The sequence below is a fragment of the Cinclus cinclus genome, chromosome 1 (assembly GCF_963662255.1).
Source record: "Cinclus cinclus chromosome 1, bCinCin1.1, whole genome shotgun sequence".
Taxonomy (NCBI): Eukaryota; Metazoa; Chordata; class Aves; order Passeriformes; family Cinclidae; genus Cinclus; species Cinclus cinclus.
The window spans coordinates 132451706-132471651 of record NC_085046.1 but is presented as its reverse complement, the minus strand read 5'-3'; the positions used below and the strand labels follow the sequence as shown (position 1 = coordinate 132471651).

The following is a 19946-nucleotide window of genomic DNA, read 5'->3' as shown; positions in this document are numbered from 1 at the left end:
ATTAAATGAAATCTTACAATCTGCAGCAAAAGTCAAAGGATTCCACATGAAGCTGTACCCATGGCACAACTATTTACTGCAGGTTTCAGAGGGAAAAGGCAGCTCTTGGCAGCACTTTTCCACTTTACAAGACCTTACAATTAAGATCTGCTTGTGTGGCATTCAAATTCAGCCTCTTCCACCTCCAGATCTTAACCTTTTTCACATTCTCTCACACAGAAATCCCATGAGGTTGTAGAACCTTATGTAGCTGAAGAATTGCAGCTGTTCTGTGTCTGCATGCTCCAAAAGCATTTCAGCTGCATCTACACTACTCAAAAAGCCAAACACATGCTCGACACTTCTTTTCCACAGTTTAATTTGTCTTGGTCTTGTTATCAGGCTAGAATATCACAAAGTAGCATGCTAGTATGCCTTACAGTACTATTCTCCTACACCAAACACAGAGAATTATGCTTGTATCTAAAATCTGAATTGTGGTTATTGATTATCAGGAACTGCAGCTTTACATATATCTGATGATGGAGAAGGTTTCAGTCTTATCATCAATATGAATCACTAAAGATGGAGTTAGGAAATCCTCTTTGATGTTCTGTACTACTCTGTATTTTATGTACTTTTTTCTACATTTGACAAAATAAGCTTGTTCAGCAAAAAAAAAATCATTTTTCATCTGCTCTTTTACCTCTTTTATCTCAACTTTATTCCTTGTTGCTATAACATACTCTATTGCTAATTACTACATTACTGACTATTACTAATTGCCATATTATGTAACTTGATTTCTCTGCCTTTTTGTAGGTCATTATTTTTTCCTAATAAAACAAATAAAATGACTCTCAGGATACTTTGAGGTTTAAATGTGTGTCAGCTAGTTTTCAGTCTCTGTTTCACCTTTGGTCCTAAAGTAAGCCATAGTTTTTCATTGTTTCAACTCCTACAGAAATCTACTTCCCCTCAGTTTGACATCAGTGATCAGACTTCTCTGTAGTGGCTAATATTTGCCTGCGTTAGTGGAATTCTTCCTTGATTCTACACTGATTTCACACTGATTGCGAACATTTCTAGGGTTCTACATACCAGAAGTATCTTCTCTCTTACTCAGTAGCAATAAAGCTTTTTAACTCTCCTCAGCAGATCCACTGTGCACATTCTAGTCATGGGGCAAGGAGAGAGAAATGACAGGATTTCTCACACCATTCCTTCTTAATTTATCAGTAAGAATTCCTGAATGTGAGCAGTGGTGGGAATGGCCGGGGGAAGATGCTGCTCACCAAACATAGCACTACCAATTTGTTTGCCAGAATGGTGGGAGTATGAAGCAGGAAGCAAGGCAGAAAGGTTCAGAGAGGTTTGATGAGGTAGTTTGGAAATTGACTCCCAAGTTCTACAAAATGTGAACTATGTGAGTCCAGCGTATGGGTCACTCAGCTCCCATCTTGGCCCTTCCCTCTTCACTGTACATCTTGCTTAACAATTTAGAACTGGGAAGCTTAGTTCTTATGCAAAACAATAAACTAGTCACAGAAAACTTCTTGAGGGAAATTACACAAATCAGGCTGGCATTGCAGAGGCACAGTATGGTAAATGGCTAATTTTACCTCTGGTGGAACACTTGTGCTACTGAACATTTTTTCTTTATTTCCATAATTCAGGTTTTCCATTATGTCAGCATCTACCAGCACTGCAATTCAGACTTTGCTATATATCCTATTTAGCACAAGTTTACTAGTACCCAATAAGCAGAAATAAATAGTTGTTCCAATACCAGAAGTTAATTTACCTAATCCTTAGTGCCTACAATGTTTTTTCTCTCATCTTCTTAACTGTAAATATTTATATGACGGTTAATTTATTACTTGCTTTCCATATGTCTGTCCTGAAACCACACTTCAGCAGCTTCTGAAGGAAGTTATTTAAGGAAATAAGTATTTTGCACGCTACTAAACTAATGTATACAAATTATTATGGAAACAGAATAATTATTGTTCAAAAAATAATGAGGCATGTGTAAGAATAATAGAAATACAATGTTTATCAATTATGAGGGAAAAATATAAGGGAGAATCAATGTCATATTTTGGCAGCTTCTAAGAACACAGGTCTGGAATTAAACTTTTCCCACAAACTTCTTAATGTATGACTAAGCACCACTGAAGGTGGTGCCTTCCTCTAAAGCCTCTAGTACTGACTTCCAGAAGTAGAACAGAGCTAGAGAGATATAATACAGGATGCCTATTTTAATATCCCAATATTTAATAGAACTTCTACTTTTATAGCTTTTGCTTTCTCAGCAAGGAAAGATATTGGATATTTTTTCTTAACTTAAAAGTAATCAAGAGGGACATAAAGATGTTGTTGACCTGTTGAGTTCTGTCTATTTAAAGAAAGAAATAGAACAGAAAAGGTAAAAGAAAATTCAATGTGCTGGCTTTCCTGAATGTGCCTTAATGCCTACTTAATGACATCTTTCTCAGGCATGGCACTCCTGAGTGCCTACCTATGACAGCTGAGAAGTCTAAAAACATCAAAGTCACTGTGTACTGTACAGAACATTTCAGTGAGCATTTGACATATGTGTTTCAGTTCATGATTCCAAAAGAATTTTTGTAGAAATCAGGTAGATAAATTTTACCGACTTGTTTTCTGTCTCTAGATAACACAGGAATTTAATTAAGGTGAATTGAAGCAGCAGTAGTAAAAAAGTGAAGACAGAACTCTCATATGGCTTATGAGAGTTACAGTTCTCACATGGCTTTAAAATTACACAATTTTAAGAATACATATTGAATTACTACATATGTGAATATTCAGTGTCTAGCTCCACATGTTTGTTGATAGAATAAATAACTCATTTTCAAATACTGAAACTACACTTAAGCAGAAGAGTAAATTAACTGTTTATTTCTGGAGACATTGTTTGATATGTGCAATAAATAAACCACCATTTTCATAAAATAATTCCATTTATAATTTTGCTCTTTAATACATTCCAATAGTACTGAAGGTAAAATTTTAATTAAAAAGATAAACCATATAGAGTGAGGCCCAATAATATGGTGTAGGTGAAATAGGAAAACAAGGGTAGTGAATACTTCCTTAGGCAGTCACGTTCTATCTAACTCCTTCACATGAGAACCAACTTAATCTGCACCAGTCCTACTTCTGACTCAAATTTCAGTTAAGCACTGAGGGAGCAGGAAAATCAACAGATTAAGTCTGGTTATACATACAATACATAAAGTCATATTTTTGTGGTACATACAATCACAACACTTACGATAAGGTCCACTCACAGTATTACGCTCATCTCTCAAACGTAACTTTCCCATAAGTGTCAAAATAAAAGAAACAGCTAAACACGACAGCATCCATGTCCCTTTTACATGTTAATAAACATTACTATGTCTTTTGCAGTTAAAACTACATTTGTAAAATACCCAAATAACCATGCAGCACATCTACAGAGTTTTGAAGTATCTTAAGCCATTTTCACGGTCTTGGTTTTGTCAATTCTGTTTTCATTAACAGGGCTTTCCATTTGGAAACAGACTTTGCTAAAGCACTTCTGTTTTCCCACACTGAAATATATATTCTAGAGAGCAATTATATGAAGTGTATTAGTCTACATTATCTGCAAAACTAATAGTTAATTATAATAATTAATCATTTTGATGTTTTATTTGCATTCAAATACTAAATGTCTCATTTTACAATAGCTTTGCCAATCCTGGCAGCAAGGAAAAACATCCTGGAAATAAAAGCCTAAACCAGGTATCTTTTTCTCAGCCAGATTTTATAGGTCAGAAGTCTCATGTTTTCCACTTAAAATGCGACCTCAATTAATGAAGTCTTTTAGAGGACACTAAATTATTTTTGTATAATAGAATCTAAATTGAAAATATTTTGATTATTTTAATTAACACACTCTATATGACATGACCCTGTTCCAGATAGCAGGAAATTTTGGGTAGTATATTTAAGGCTATACTACTACACAGATATTCAGATCCTTGGCGATCTGCCACAGATGGGGTGAAAGCTTTTGCTGGTGTATAAAACACTTTTCCAAACACTTTTTACTTTAAACTAAGTAACACTGCATCTTCCAGTTTTCAATAGATTAAGATAACCCTCTGTTCAACTATATGAAAGCCATGAACAAGTTTCAATAGCTCTCATGCCATTCATCACTCAATAAACACCTTTTTTCCTTCTCTTTGAGTTTTTAAATCATGGCACTATTGTTAACTCTGAAAGACAATTTAACTGCTTCTTTCATTTGCTTTAACTTATGCTTCTTAAATTTTAATAATCAAGAACACTGTGGATTAAGATTTTTGCTGCATATTTCCAACGTTTTATTATAGACACACAATAAGCTTTTACTGAAGAAACAAACTGGCACTCATCTATTACTTTCTAATAGGATGTTGGATATTTCATTTTAGCATATTTTGTTGCTTTTCAAAACAAAACTCCCTTGCCTTAGAATGATAATCTTGTTCCAGCCTGGAATCTGATCCTGCTACCTGTTTGTACTTGCTCATTTTCATTTGGCGATTCCTTTCTTCTACATCCATTGCACCTGTTAATTTAAAAACAGAAGAAAAAAAGAAAATAAATATACAAGCAGTCATAAATTCCAAGGTTAAAATTATGCTCATGGAAGTTTTAACAGAAAGAGATGAAATTTGATTTACTTAAATGCCGTACACATAATTTTAAACCCTGAATTATCATTTTGCATAAAACCAGAAAGTTGTAAAAGGAGGGAAAATAGCAGATAAGTATTTCAGCAGAATCTTAGTAAGTGTTGTATTATCTACACAGTTCAAACGAAGCCAACTTTTGAAAAAAAACTCAGTATAAATGAAACACAATGTTTCCATGGAATATAATTTTACTATTTTAAGAATATTCAAGAGAAATTGAGTCTTTCATTTAATAAGGAGGAATGCAAAGATAACCTGCTTTTTGAGTAGAGATTCTGGTTCTGCATTTATTATAGTCTGACATATCAAATTAAAAATCAAGTAACAACCACGGACTAGCAGATCTTCCATTTACTATTTGAGTATCCTCTTAGTATGCTCAAAAATACGAAGAATTTTTGACTAAAAGAATCTTAAAGAGCCACCCAGTGGCACCACTATATTACATTCTAATGAAACACAGCTTCAAGAACAACTTCAGTATTCACTCTTCTGGGATAAAAGACATGATTAGTTTCGGACAGGAGTAGGGTCTCACTGTGTGACTCAGGCAGTAGGTGGTTTCAACAAGCCAGTACTGTAATACCATGATTTACAATGTAAAATAATAAGAAAGTAAGAAAGTGTCAAAGCTGAGGTGGAAGACTGAGAAACAGAAAAATGAGAGGAAGACAACAGCTCAGAAAAGATTTACAAACAAAATATAATTAGCTATCATACACCCACAAGTTTGATTCTTTTCCACTTTAAGCTGGTATAAGTCAAGAATAAATCATTATCCACTGAATGCTAAAAAGCATTCATTTTGACTGACATTTCTCTTAAACTATCCATAATTTTAATGCAAAAGTTGTTTAGGATTAAAATTTTAGAATCCCATTAATCATAAATAGAAGTTTCTGTATATTGTATGTATTGAGCAATATGGGCTGTATTTATGGAACTGAGATGGAAATATTAGATTCTAGTGTACTACAGAAACCTGGTTTAAACTCTAAACCTCAGTTGTAAGTCATAATCTAACACCAAAGTGGGACTCTGCATAGAACCTGGGCCTCTTGGCTTTGTATTTTCTTTCTTGAGAACAACAGGGGTAGTAGCACATACTATGAGAGCTGCCAGGCAGATTTCGTGGCACTTCATAGGAAATCTGGAAGGAGAGGAGGTAAAAGGAAGTGGGAATGCAAAAACACTAAGCTCTTCTGCTCTCTATAAACACTCTGGCTTCTAGTTTTCATGTTCTAACTCTCTATCTTTACATCTCTATTTTTATCGTATAACAACATGAAAAAAAAAAGACTTCATAAAAAATTCTAAGAGAAACTAAAACAAGGAAAAAATAATGAGAAAGACTAAATGGTGTTTCATAGGGAGAAATAAAATGAAAAAGAGAGCAGCAAAGAAAAATTTATAAAATAAAATACAGTGCCTTTTTCCTATCATAATTTTCCTCAACCATTATAGAGCCCATAGCAGTGTGTCAATTTATCATTAGGATGAAGTGACCTTTTTAAATCTAGTTTTAAAAACTCTATATTTTCTCTTGAAAACAAAAGCTTAACACTAGAAAAATATTTTCTGTTTTCAATGACAGAAGTAACATATTTTTGAAGCAAAATATTACAGCCTCCTCTCAAAGAAAGAAAGCATCTTTTGCTGAAACCAAAATCAAAATCTTGTCATTTTTCAGTAATGTAAGAAAGGAGGCATTTTTCTAAAAAAGGGAATATTTTTCTTATATTTTATTTTGAAATCATGGCATGTTTTCTTTGTCTCCAGACATTCTGCCAAATTTCAAGAAATTGCAAGTGAAGAAATAATAATTTTTGAGCATAAATTAGAAATTTCACAATTACTTGAGAAAATATTTATTCTTATCTATGATCAGTTGGCAAAGTGAAAGTTAGATTACCACAAATCCAATTGCCTATGATATGTATAAAATATACCACTCAAAAGGGAAGCATAAGATGTAAGGCCTTGGTGTAAGACCTGCAACAAAATGAGCAAAATTTGTCGCTTATTTTTTCTCAAGAGAAAAACAAGACAGAAAAATTTAAAAAAAAATTCCATAAAATCTTATTAAAGATTATTAAATCTTATTAAATCTTATTCGTTTGTATTTTTGAAACTGTCTTTAGCAAGTGAGTGAATTCAGTTATGTGCAAAAAAGAGGAAAACCCAGGGGCAGTGGATAGTTCCTAGTGCAGAAGACAGCTCTGGTTGTGCTGTACATGGAACTGACACGCAGGAAGGGAGTGCAGGGTGACTGTGTGCCCCAGGCTGAGCTCACTGCAACCTCAGCCAGATGCAGCTGTGACCTGCATGGCAATGGGAAAGGCTGAGAGAGTGTCATGGCACTTCCCATTGCTGTGGTCCAGCATGAGAGCATGTCACACTAAGCGGTGGCAATGCAAGGCTACCCCCACTTCTGCTGGCACACCTCTGCTTAGCTGACATCTATGTGGGAGGGTTTAGCAGGAGCAAAAAACACTGGTCCTATCCCAAGGACTCCACTGCAGTCAGGACCTGTTCATGGAGCATGTGTCAACAAACCAGAACTAACCTGAGTCTAAGCTTTCACACACCTGAATCACTCAAGGGCTGACTGAGCCCTTGTGTTATTAGATCCTGAACTGGAGCCCAGTACAACACATTTTCAAGACTATAAAGACTGGTGCTAGAAAAGTTAAAGCTGCTTCTGATATACTGAAGTACTACCACAGCGTATCAAAGTGTATGCAACCAAATTTTGGCCAGGTAAAGAGTTCATTTCTGCTTGAACATCTTTCCAGAATTCTGCTTATAAACAATAGTTGTGCCTCCAACAGAAATATCCAATGAGACACTCAAATTCCAGCCATACGAACAAAAAAAAAATAAGACTGAAGGGAAGACCAAAGTCTGGTGCTGCTCACCAGACATAACTGGGATCATTGCACTACAGGCAACATTCTGGAGTTTTGATTGTTTTGAACTTTCTAACATTAAAAACCCATGGCCTGCAGGTTAGTTCAGTGGGGTTTTCATGGGCACAAGGCAATTCTGGGCTGGCAGAGAGACAACTGCTGATTCACTACCACCAGCCATTCCCTATATTTTCAGAAGAGAATGTGCTGAATATAACTAGAGAGCAAGAACTTCTAAAATGCCAGAGTAAGGCACAGAAGTACTGTGTAGTGCAGCCCTGTAATCTCTCAGATCCACAAGGACTGCAGTGAGAGACTGTTGTGCTAGAGCTTAGCTCTAGTGACTAAAGTAAATTAAATCTTAGGCCATATGAATTTGACCCTTCTTTTTATCTATGGAAATATAACCACTAAACCATGAACTATAATTTCAACTTTAGCTATAGGATATTTTGTAACAAAAGTAGGGAAATTTCTCAAGACACAGACAAAAGTGTGCCTGGAGGCTGTGGGAGTGAATCTGAAGAGAAGACCCCAGATACTGCAAACAGCATTGGATGAGCAGGAGTGGAATCAGAAAATGAAGCCAACTACAGAGACTATAAAATCCAGTAACAAGCAACAGGCAGGGCCCCAGTTAAGGGGCACCCAGCTTGAGCTGTAACTATTATTGCCTATTAAACACAGTAGAAAAAGGAACTCTGCTTGATTCTTTTACTGCAATAGAAGCTAGGGATAAGCCCTATCGAGGTAAGATCCATATAATTCCTACCACGGTCTAAGTGGTGGCTGTGTGATTCCATTCCTGCAATAGGACTCAGGACAGGCACTAAAATCCCTGCTTCAGCTTAAAATAAAAACTATTATTTTCATATTTTAACTTGAAATAAGATAAGATTCAGCTACTTCACCACTAAAATGAAGGACTTTAATCAGTGATTTGGTTAATACCTAACTTTTCCTAACCCCTCAGCTGTTCACTGAGTCACAGTTTTACACAGAGATAAGAAATCATTCAATTCAGCCTAGAGCTAAAGAATGTTATTTGCTCTTCAGGTCAAATACTGGCTACTCTCTAAGGTAAGACTCTACAGCTGATAGCCTGTGATCCACACCAGAGACAAAAGGGACAAGAAACTGGCTTTATCCAGCTCAGCCTAAGGCAAACCTATGTGGTTAAAAATCAAAATAACATGAGTCGGAACCTCTGCTCTTTCATTCTTTCTTTGACTGTATCCTCCAGTGGGACTTATTAAATCGTTCTAGCTCCTAGAGATGCTGGTGATGGAGATCCTGTACCAGGATCTGAGTTTGGAAGACGAGTTTGCTGTACAGTGTGGCTTCTGTGGCACAAATCTGGTATGGAAGAAGAGTGGGGTTTTCCTTATAATATTAGAACAGATTTAGTTCTGAATACATATGGACAAAAGAGAGAGAAAGTTTAGGAGGCACAGCCACTAAGGCATGGGGAAAAAAGCTCATGAGAAGGGACTAAAGTAACAGTGATAGTTTGGAAATCAGAAACCTGTAATAGAGCAGAAAGACGTGTGCAGGTGAGCATGCCCTGTGTCTGGAGAGGGGAGGACAAAACAGAGTTCTTAAAGCATATGACATCTGCATTTAGCTGATTTTGGTCTCTTTCTTACCATTTCTCACCCTTATTTGACACCCTTAGAATAGCAAAGGAAATACATTTGGGAAAGCCCTTTCTCAGGTTTCATTTCCTAGTGTCTATTTTGAAATCCACAAAATACGTCAAAACTGCACCCCAACTCTTTGCTGGAAATTTGCTTAAACATAACAGATCAAAAAATTTAAGGGAAACACACAAAAATATTTTTAGTAAGTCACCCTACCTGTATCCCCATTCTCTGGATCTGTTTTCTTTTCTTCTACAAACAAATGAAAGCAATATGTAAAGCAAAAAGAAGGGAAGAGAAAAAAATGCAGAAATAATAATAAAAGTAATACAAAAATGCATTAAAAAGGAACATATTAACAAAACTCACCAAATTAACATAATTTGAAGAATTTAGTCAACCAACCAAGTATGGTGCTCTAAATCTAGAGGCATATTCACTGCATGCTAGTGTATACATTTGTGTACTCTTATTGAACATTTACAGAAAGGAACCCATGGATGTTTTGTGCACTTCCAGAATCATTAACACACTCAAGAAAGAGAGAGCAAGGCAGGAGTCAGGTAAAGTTACTTTACAGTTTCCTTGATCGGGATGACACAAAAATAGAAGTAAAAAAAATTTGCTTGTGCTATAGATTTTATGTAGTGCACACACGAGATACAGTCTAATGGTTCAGGCATAAAAATTGAATGTGTCAGAATGGGTTTTGGCAATTACTTTAAATCTTCATTGGTTTAATCAATTCTCATAGCTTCTACAGGTTAAAAGGTTTAATAATGATATTACTGTAATTTGTCTTAGAGTTAAAAATTATGAAGAACAAAGGACACCAAAATCAATACTCAGAACCCAGTTCATGCACATAAACTCAGCTAACTGACGCCAGCAAATACTCTGAATATATATCAAAGGTTGCAAATGGCTCAGGGCATTCATCTGTCACAAAGAAATGAAAATACATTGGATGCCTATCAAATAATTTGGCAGCCCATAAATAATCTGAAATCCAGTTTTGGTAAATAATGTGAAAGAATTTTAAGTCAAATGAAATTTAATTACAAATACATTAACTTTGAAATGGATTCTGTTTCTTTTTCAAAATTATATTAAATTCAATTAAAAGAATCCCATGAATATGGAGCAACAGCCCCCAAGCTACACACCAAAAGTAGTATGCATTACTAGATCTAAATATTTTTCCAGAGTCATTGGTTATTGAGGACTGCTCAAAAATTTTGATCTAATTTACAGTACACAGACTGAAGAGGAAAACAGAGCTGTTGTATTTTAAGGAAATACCATTTTGTAGGAGGCTATCAAAGCAAAGGATGAAGTCAAACTCAGAGAGAAATCATACTCAAGCAAGGTAGAATGATAAGAAGGAAAAAGGTGTTCCTGCAGACAGCATAAATAATATGCTACACTTTAACAGGATCTGGCTTCCTATCATGTGTGGGATCAAGATTATTGTTCTGCTGGCAATTTCTAGTGGAACTATTGGGCAAATTAATGAGAAACAGATGTGGCAGGTCATAAACCTACACTTTCAGAAATCAATGGGTATCAAATCAGTCCTTGGAACTTCTCCCATTCCCTGGTCTTTCCTGCCCCATACTCTATACCATCTTTAAATAAGGCTTTTTGTTATTCTGAGCTGGCCTTTGGGCAACCTGGCCTTACTATCTATGTGGGCTGTGGATAGTGCTAGGAAAATAGCAGAGAATGACAGTTTTGTTTGCTTCTCAACCTTTCCCCCCCCCTTTTTTTTTTCATATTTCTTTTAGTTTTAAATTGGTGTTAACAATATAAAATTTACATATACATGTCTTCTACTGTCACATTACTTTCTAAAGCAGAAAGCAATTTGATAGCAATATCACTAATCCAACATAATGCACAACAGAGGAAAGTGAATTGAGTCATTAAAACACCCTTGAGCTTGAGCTCAGAGAGAATAACGACATTTCTAAGTTGGCCCACATGCATAGTGAAAAGAAATCTTTACTTTGCTTGAATATTATCTTAATACAGAAATCTTATACTATATAGGGTAACTAATTTTAAAGAAGCCTAGAAGTCCATTCATCCTTATGTCTGGATGTCTTTCAAACACAAATCTTTAAATAAATACGTTGTCAAAATGAAGTTGCTTGAAACCTGTCCAACTTCCACTCATTCTTGTTCTAGGTATAAAAAGTACATAGAAAAATATTTCCAAATGGCATTGTAGAAATTAATATCATAGTATTAGCAAACACAAAATTGTATTAGATTCTTGAATTCTAAAAGTGCAATTGAAGTGCTGTGACAAATCTCTATAATAGATATATTCTTTATATCTAGATTTTTAGATTTTTAGTAGAATGCTCAACACAGTGGATCTACTCTTCCAACTGAGGTTTCAGATGTATTGTGAAGACCTGTCTAAAGAAGTACTAGAAAGGACAAAAGATTGAATTGAGAAAGATCTCACTTGTGTGGAGGCAGTAGAACTGAACAAAATCGGTATTATCCCTTTACCAAGTAACACAATATTAACTTTGCAGCAGCAAAGATCTTCACTGCAGCTACTGGCCTAGTCATCACCTCTAAAAGAATTCAGAGTAGGTTCAGGATGTTGATACTAAAATAATCAATGCTTTTGTTATAGCAAAGCAATAAAACTCTAAGGAACCTTAATGTCTTGAACTGCTGAAAACCCATAAATCACTGTAAGACTATTTTTAAATGTCTCAAACTGAAAAATATGAGATGACAAAGTTACCAGTCATTACTAAAAAAATCTTGATCTGAATTTTTTTATATATGACCAGTATCACCACATTAGTCAGTATTTTTCTACATTACTTGATTTAACCTTGGTTTATGAAATGAAAAGTATATATTGTGTCCTGTGGTGTAATGATCTCAATTCAAGAACTAATTTTTTTTTCAGAGCTATGTACTTTGGAGAATATAAATCAATGCTTTCATGAAGGAGACATTTCTGCACATTACAGAAAATAACTGTATGTTTTCTGCTTAATCAGAAGACAGATATACTTAAGTATATTGATGAAATATAGAGATTAACTATAGACATAAAGAGATTGAAATGCTGAAATATTCTCTCTCAAAATCTTCTCCCATCACAGTAGACATTGCTGTTATAATGACCACTGACATTTTATTTAATAGTAGACACAGTCATGCTCCCGTGGTCTTACTTCCTGTTCTTTCAAACTGGTCCTAATATATCTGAGAGATACCTAATATTCTAAAATGGATCTGGAAGATAAAATAAATAGAAAAGAATTCTTAAGAAGAGCTACATTCAAGAGCAGACTTGTCAAGAACTGAAACTGATCTAAAATGGCCTTGATTTTCCTGGAAATGCCCAAATTCAATGACCTTTGCTCTTTTGGTGGGTAGCTGGAGGTGCCAGGGCCCCATCAGACTTCACCCACATCACACCAAGAAGTCTCATGTAGCAGGGAGTCCAAGTTCCTTGGAACAGAACATGTCCATCTCTGTACACGACAGAATAGAAGAACAGTTACACAGAAGAAGCAGGGTAGCAGATTTCTCCCTAGTCATGGATACCGATGGCAGTATTGAAGAACTGCTCAAAAATTACTGATGGCAGCACTGAACAATTGCTCAAACTTGGTGGCTTCCACGTGAAGATAAGGGGCAGTCTGTCTCTGCAGCCTTAAGGTTACCACTGGGAGGTGATGGGCTTTATAGTCTTCTTCCCAGGGCTTCCCCCTTCTCTCACAGTTCCAAACTTAAGGTTAGATCCTGGTTCTATCTTGACCTTTCCCTTCTCTCTCACCTAAGATCCAGGTGAAGGAGATTTACATAAACTGAACAGAGGCCTAAAATAAATCTTGACTTCTCTGCTTTGAATCAAAAGAAAAATTGCAGCTTCCAATACTGGAGGATACGCATGGCACTGCAAGAGACAGATATGGAATTCCTTGTTTGTTTCTGAGTTTAGGCATAACATAGGACAATGACATAAAAGGTTTTATTGTTCTATTTTTCATATTTGCAGACACTTAATATCAGCAATATGACCAGGAATTCTATTTATACAGTGGATAAATTAGCTTCTCTACTTATGTACTTTATTGAAAATTGAGTCTGATTTCCCAAGGTAGTACAAATTAGTAAGTAACTTTTATTTTTAAAACTGAATATACATGTAGTAGCCTAACTTTGGATAAGTATTTTCAAAAATGCTAGCTGAATTTCTTACTAGAGATTTCTCTTGAAATGCTATTCATGAGAATATAGGAAAATCAGTTTTATTCTGGAAAAAAAAATCCCTGAAGCAACATCACACAATGACAGAATATTCTGAGCTGCAAGGGACCCATAAGGATCATTAGGTCCAACTCCTGGCCCTTTACAGGACAGCCCCAAGAGTCGCACCATGTGCCTGAGAGCATTGTTTAAACATCTTGGTGCTGTCACCCCTTGGGAGTCTGTTCCTCTGTCCAGCCACCTCCTGGGTGAAGAACCTTTTTCTGATATCCAACCTCAACCTCCCCTGACACAACTTCAGGCCTTTGCCTCAGGTCCTGTCCCAGAGCAGGGATCAGTGCCTGCCCCTCCTTTTCCCCTCACAAGAAGCTGTAACTGCAGTGAGGTCTCCTCTCAGTCACCTCCAGGCTGAACAGACCAAATCACCTCAGTCATTCCTTGTGTGGCTTGTACTCAAGCCTCTGAACCATCTTTATAAACTATTATCAAATCAGACAAAGGAAAGAAGATTGTCTCCAAAAGTAAAACGTAAAATGTGGAAGTATTTGCTTTGAACATCAAAACTTGCCAGTTAAAGGTCTTGCACTCAAAGGATTACATTTCCTCCTGTTTGCTGAGCTATCCAATTCCAATTCTACCTCTAAGGAATTAGCTCTACATTTTGTGATTCTGGCTTTTAACAGTGTGAAAAATATAATTGCAAAACTGCTACAGGTCTAGCAAAGTCTCAGATGCTGTGATATAAATGGTAACTGAACATCACTCCAGGCCCTTATGGCCAATTTGTGGCAAATATAGAAAAGGTACTGTTGCAACAAACAAGTTCTTTCCAAGTTTGTGATGCACATCAAAGTCTGAATGAAAAATAAAAATAATTAATGGTTGTTGAAGTGTTCTTCAACTGAATATTACTTACATATTCTTGATACTTAATATTACTGTTTAAATGTGAGTGAAGTGTCAATTATTGTCCTTAAAAGGGTGTGCTCAAAAGAAGATTATTGTAGCCAGCCAACTTCCTAGCAGGGAACATGGCTTCACATTCCTGTTTTCTATTTGAGGATTGCTTGACAGCCTTTTTTTTTTTCCTCTTGGTTTCAAGCTTGATTCACTAAAGAAAGACCAAATCCCAGGGGACATTTCTCATCAGTTAAATAAAATTTTGTCACAATGCTAAAAACATGTTAACAATGTTTCTTTGGATTACTTGCAGAATACATGGCACTATTTAGTAAAAGAACTGAATAAAATGGTGTGGTGATCTAAACAGGGAAGTTAAAGAATCTCTACAATCCTGGGTTTATAAATTGACAGGGTCAGCTAAGGTCTCCATCATTAGGTATAGATCAGTACAGATGGTAAAGGACAAAGATCTTTTGAAGCAAGCTGGAAAGGTCTATTTTGCATATTTATTAAAGTGATGATTAGGACTATGGCAAGCCCCTTTTTAATGCTGCCCAGATCCTTTTCCAAGGTGATTTTTGTAGGGTAGCTGGCGATGGTTTTCTGCGCTGCCTCATACAAAGGTGTACACACACATTGATGGCTTTCATAAAATACTGAGGCCTATGTGGAAAAAGCATGGAAGAAAAAAGTAGTAAGTCAAATATTAGCTAAAACATCCCATTTTGCTTCTCCCAAGGATTCTGGCACATCCTCCCTATATAAATGACATGAAATAGGATTTTGAAAGTATAAAAGAAAAATATTTGAGTGATCAGTAGGCCCTTATATTCTGTACTCATAAAAATCCATTCAGATCAGCCACACAATAAACTCTGCATCGTTTTCAAGAAAACCTCAGCACAGTCTTATTATGAAGCTTTCCAACATCCTGTTTGCCAAACATGCTTCTCAGAGGTCCCTGGTACACTCCACAGAATAACCACAGAAAATTTCACATTCTGATACAGCCACTTCCAATCATAGGCATAAACATTTGATAGTAATCATGTCTCTGCTTTCAGAAAAGCTAACAGGTATTAACAGACATTCTTCAGCCATCCAAGAATTCGAGACATCTTCATTAGCATTTGAATAACTAGAAAGATGGTCAAAGGTTTAACCAAAGAACACAGAATCATCACCTGCATTTAGAACTCAGAATAGATACAAATTAAACTACCAAACATTTTGAAAAATTACGCTGTCATTTTAAATTATATAATCTGATGGTTTTACTATTTTAGCTTCAGCAGACTGATCATGAGTCTTTATTTTTGTGACTTAGTACAGATGACTACTTTGGAAGTCTTTGGTTTCTAGAATTAATTCTAAACAAAATAAAAATAAGGGCAAAGAGCCTCCCAACCATCCAGGATCTATCTCCCAACCATCTATTACTATGCTAAGTACCTATAGACTGAATTCAGAGTTTACAAAATAAAACTGAATTTGAGATTTACCCTTTGGGTTTTGCTGACCAAATACAGATTGTGATGTTTTAAAGGTCTCTTTCACAGTCTAAAACATCAAATTTTAAACAAACATGTCAAACTAAATATAACAGAAGTGCTCACAGATGCACACGTAATTTAATCATATTTGTGCTAAAGTGTTATGAATTTTACCAAGAAATGTTTTTTTTAATGTAAGGAAAATGGAAACAGAACAAGGCATCACACTGCTTTTTAAAGGAAAGTCTGTCACAGAATACTGACTGTAATAACAAGTCAAAAGCAGAAGGGTGTCATGCTCTGTTTATAAAGTGTAAGTATATCACAGTAGAATCAGTCTTGGAAGACTTGAAAAATCTCTCATCATTCTGTAAGAAAGGAATGAATTAAAAAACTTTGTCCTCTACTGCAGTTGTTTTCTTAAACACTCTGAACTGTACCATTTTTTGTGTCCTTGTTTTCTCCTACAGTAAATTTGCTACACCCTTTCACTGTTTGTCCCTCTGTCATCCAGGTCTGTGAGCTCTTTCAATTTGGTCACTCATCCTCAGTAGGGTTTGTTAGATTTGTAGGCTTCATTTCTATCAATCATGTCATTACAAAGAAACTTCATAATAAAGCACAGAAAAAAAAATGGTATTTTAAAGCCCTTGTCTATTTGAATTTCACTCTGAAATTTAATAAAAACTCTAATCAATCATCTTAACATGACAGTTTTATGCCAGAGGTTTCAAAAAGGACTTCAATATCTATTTCCCTGCCTTTCACAGCCCTTTAGAAATGGAACAGACCCCCCTAACTTTTAACTTCCATCCACCTTAAAAACTTTAGAATGCCTGGGCATCACTATGCCATCACCCCTTCTCATCCTGGAATCAATCTAGAATTAATTACCCAGCACTGTTTCTGCTGTATGTGCTCTGAATGTCCCTTGCATTGGCATGGATCTGCCTTTCCAATGTTCTGATGATCATTTTTTGGGCAGTTACTTGAGTCAGCTAGATTATTTTTTGGAATTCTGAAGAATGTTCTCTGAATTTCATGTGTTTGAAGAACACAGTAAGTACTACGTGCAGTTGCCAGTAATTTTTGGCACAATGATAATGGTTGGTCTGGCCCATCTTACAGATGAGAATAAAGGTGTCTGCTTCTCACTAAGGCTTTTGTGCAGACAAGGGCTCACTTCCACTTCTCCTGAATGGAAGTATTCTGTGTGAATACATGGGGATGTGAACAGGACACATCTCCTCAGCAGTTTTCACAGTATCTAAACCTGTGAAACAAATTAATCTGAAAAATATGAAAACCGTTCATCTCAAAGCAGGTTTGTGAAAACCCTGTATTGCAAAGCTCCTCCTTCACCCAAGAAAAACAGGGTTTAATCATTAAGGGTGCTGTCAAGCTCCACTGCTCTCAGATAACAAAATTTGTATTAAAATACTTTTGTTTCTTATGTTTCTGAGCTTGCTTTTGTGCTTGAAATATACAGCAAAAGCTTTTCACACACTTTCATATAACTTTTCAATAAAAAATTATATGTTTTTCAAGACATAGAATTTTATTTTTTCCAATTACAGATTATAATATTCAGAGAGAGAAAATTGCAACAGTTTTCTATCAATACAATTGTAACATACTGAAATATTTAGTTTTCACAAGTCTTCTTGGTCTAATAACACCTGAAATCAATAGCTAATCTTCTGGAATACATGAATGTTTAGCAGCATGGAAAATAAACCATGATAAATAAACCATGTGAAAACCATTTCCTAAGAAAACCTATAAAGTGATAATCCTAGATTCACACTTAAAGCATATTCTAAAACAATGAGAAAACACTTTGTTCTAAAGTGTGCCTTTGAAATGTCATCTTTGCTTTTTAGCTGGGCTTTAAGGGACTTGTAGTGAAACATGTAACCTATTTTGTTATTAAGGCAAAAATGGAAGAGGACCTTTTTCAAATGTACATCTGAAAATATGCTACTATACACATATCAATTTTCTCCTGAGTTTAAGGGCAGTAATAACAACTACTGCAGCTGCAGTGCTCATCACGCTTTTGCATTTGTGTGTGAAACAATTAAATTCATTAGTGCCTAATACATTTTCTTAACACTGTGAGCTAAATAGTGTTTTACAGAATTGCAATGTCAAAAAAAATAATACACAATATTACCTACTTATGTATGTTCAAGAAACATAGGTGATGAAAATACATGATTTTTTCTGACCATTTTAAGGTCTAATTTCTTCCAACACCAGGAGAGATATGGACTGATTCCATATCCTGATTTAATATAATGATTCAATCAGTAACTCAGAGGAAGGTTTTTGAATAAAAAGGCTCACAACTTTTATTATGAACAGATAGTAAATCTGTTAGATAGGGATACAAAAGATAGGAACAGATAGGAAATCTACTAACAGATAGGAAATCTACTAAGTTCATTTTTGTAATAAAAGAGATTCAGAATCACTGCACAGGAACTGAAAATGAATCATAACTACAAGGTAAGTAAACTCAGTCTTTCTACAGAATAATTTATTAATTCCCAGTAGCAGTGATTTACAAAAGAGGGGTTTCAGAAAACTCTGCCAGTTGTCTTCCCTATCCATACTCTTTTTACCCTGCAATTTTAACAATTTCTATCTTGAGATTTGTTTAACAGGAAAACCACAGCAAATAACATCTGCAAGCTTCTGTAAAAATAATCTATTGCTCTAATTATGACATGACCATTGCAAAAGGTAAAAGTGAGCTGCTCTGAAGGAGCCAGTCATAGTATAGAAAAGACAAAAAATGTTTCTATAAATATCACCTAAGTTTAATGGACCAGTCAATGTACCCCAAAACTTCTCCAGATCTGGTAACCTAAATGGCATCTAAGTGTAATTTGTTGGGATAATAGCAGAGACACAGGAAATTAATTAAAGCTTTTACAAATTAATTGTAAAATTTAAATTTTATAGCTGAATTTAATTAACTTAAATATGGGGAATTTTGCTGTTTTTCTACATACCACAACCGAACAAGCAGGGAAGTGTGAACAAATACTGCATTTCCAGCCCTAGGATGCCTTGATAGGTGTTAGTTCTCTGCCAGTAATATAAAGTACATGGAAAATTTAATAAAATGGCAGACTAAAACTTGCTATGAAAGAAATCTTAAGTAATGTATAATATGAAATAAAGGCCTCATAAACAATACAGCTAAGTGAAAACTTCAATGTTCTGACTTCTTGCTCTCATACTATCATAACTTTTTAATTTATACTTTTTGGCACGAGAAAAGAACTTCTGTTCACTAAAAACTCTGCTTCTAATTGAAATAGGTATTATTTAAAAAAACTAATTTTGAAATTCCAGCGCATGAAATTTAATTTACTGAAATTATTCAGTTTTTAAACTATATCCTCCCAGAGACAAAAATAACTAGTTATATAAGAGGCTACACAGTCTTTGTAGCAGTTTTTGTAGCAGTTTTGAAATGCATAGATAAAAACAAATTATAGATTGTTTTCATTTGTTAGCTGGAACTTAAAAGGCTAATTTTCAGATTATTTGAGATGAGAAATAAGAACAGATATGATAGGAATCAAATCAGTTGAAAGTCTTAAGGTACAGCCTATTGTCATCAGTTACTTGTCATCACTTTTAACAGAATAGATAGTTTATAGGTAACAGAAATTACATAAACATCTTAAATTAAAATTCTTACACCTTGACAATATTTTGCTAGTGTATTGAGGGGGAAGAGAGGGAAAAGTATGTGAGGTGAGCTGTGATAAAATCTATAGAAAAGGTAAAATGAAAAAAATAACACAGAGAAAAGCAGTAGAAGAGACAGACCTGAGTTTGTTCTCCTTGATGATTCCGCTTCTTCTGTGATCACATCGTGTAATGTACAGACATAGACAAAGGAGATGGGCGTGAGAGGATGTATTCAGAAGGTTAAAATTGACACTGAGGGAAAGGGCCAAAAATTGTTTTAGAGAGAAGTCTGCAGAGCAGAGTTAGTAAGTGGAGAAAAAAATT

The 19946-nt window shown here is 35.2% G+C and overlaps 1 protein-coding gene across 41 annotated transcripts in view; it reads right to left on the bottom strand.

Annotated features, from left to right (window-relative positions):
* Nucleotides 1–19946, bottom strand: part of RIMS2 (regulating synaptic membrane exocytosis 2) — a 449594-nt gene that overhangs the window by 84277 nt on the left and 345371 nt on the right. For 9 of the 41 annotated variants that reach the window (XM_062490879.1, XM_062490936.1, XM_062490852.1 and 6 more), the window contains 2 exons: nucleotides 19761–19793; nucleotides 4488–4588 (listed from right to left, as the gene is read on the bottom strand). The exons of 21 other annotated variants lie outside the window; for them this stretch is intronic. In XM_062490879.1, coding sequence (XP_062346863.1) covers nucleotides 4488–4588; nucleotides 19761–19793 — 134 coding nt within the window. Of the gene's footprint in view, nucleotides 1–4487; nucleotides 4589–9480; nucleotides 9517–19760; nucleotides 19803–19946 lie in introns of all 41 variants that reach the window. 11 more of the 41 variants (XM_062490844.1, XM_062490919.1, XM_062490869.1 and 8 more) reach the window with 5 other exon arrangements.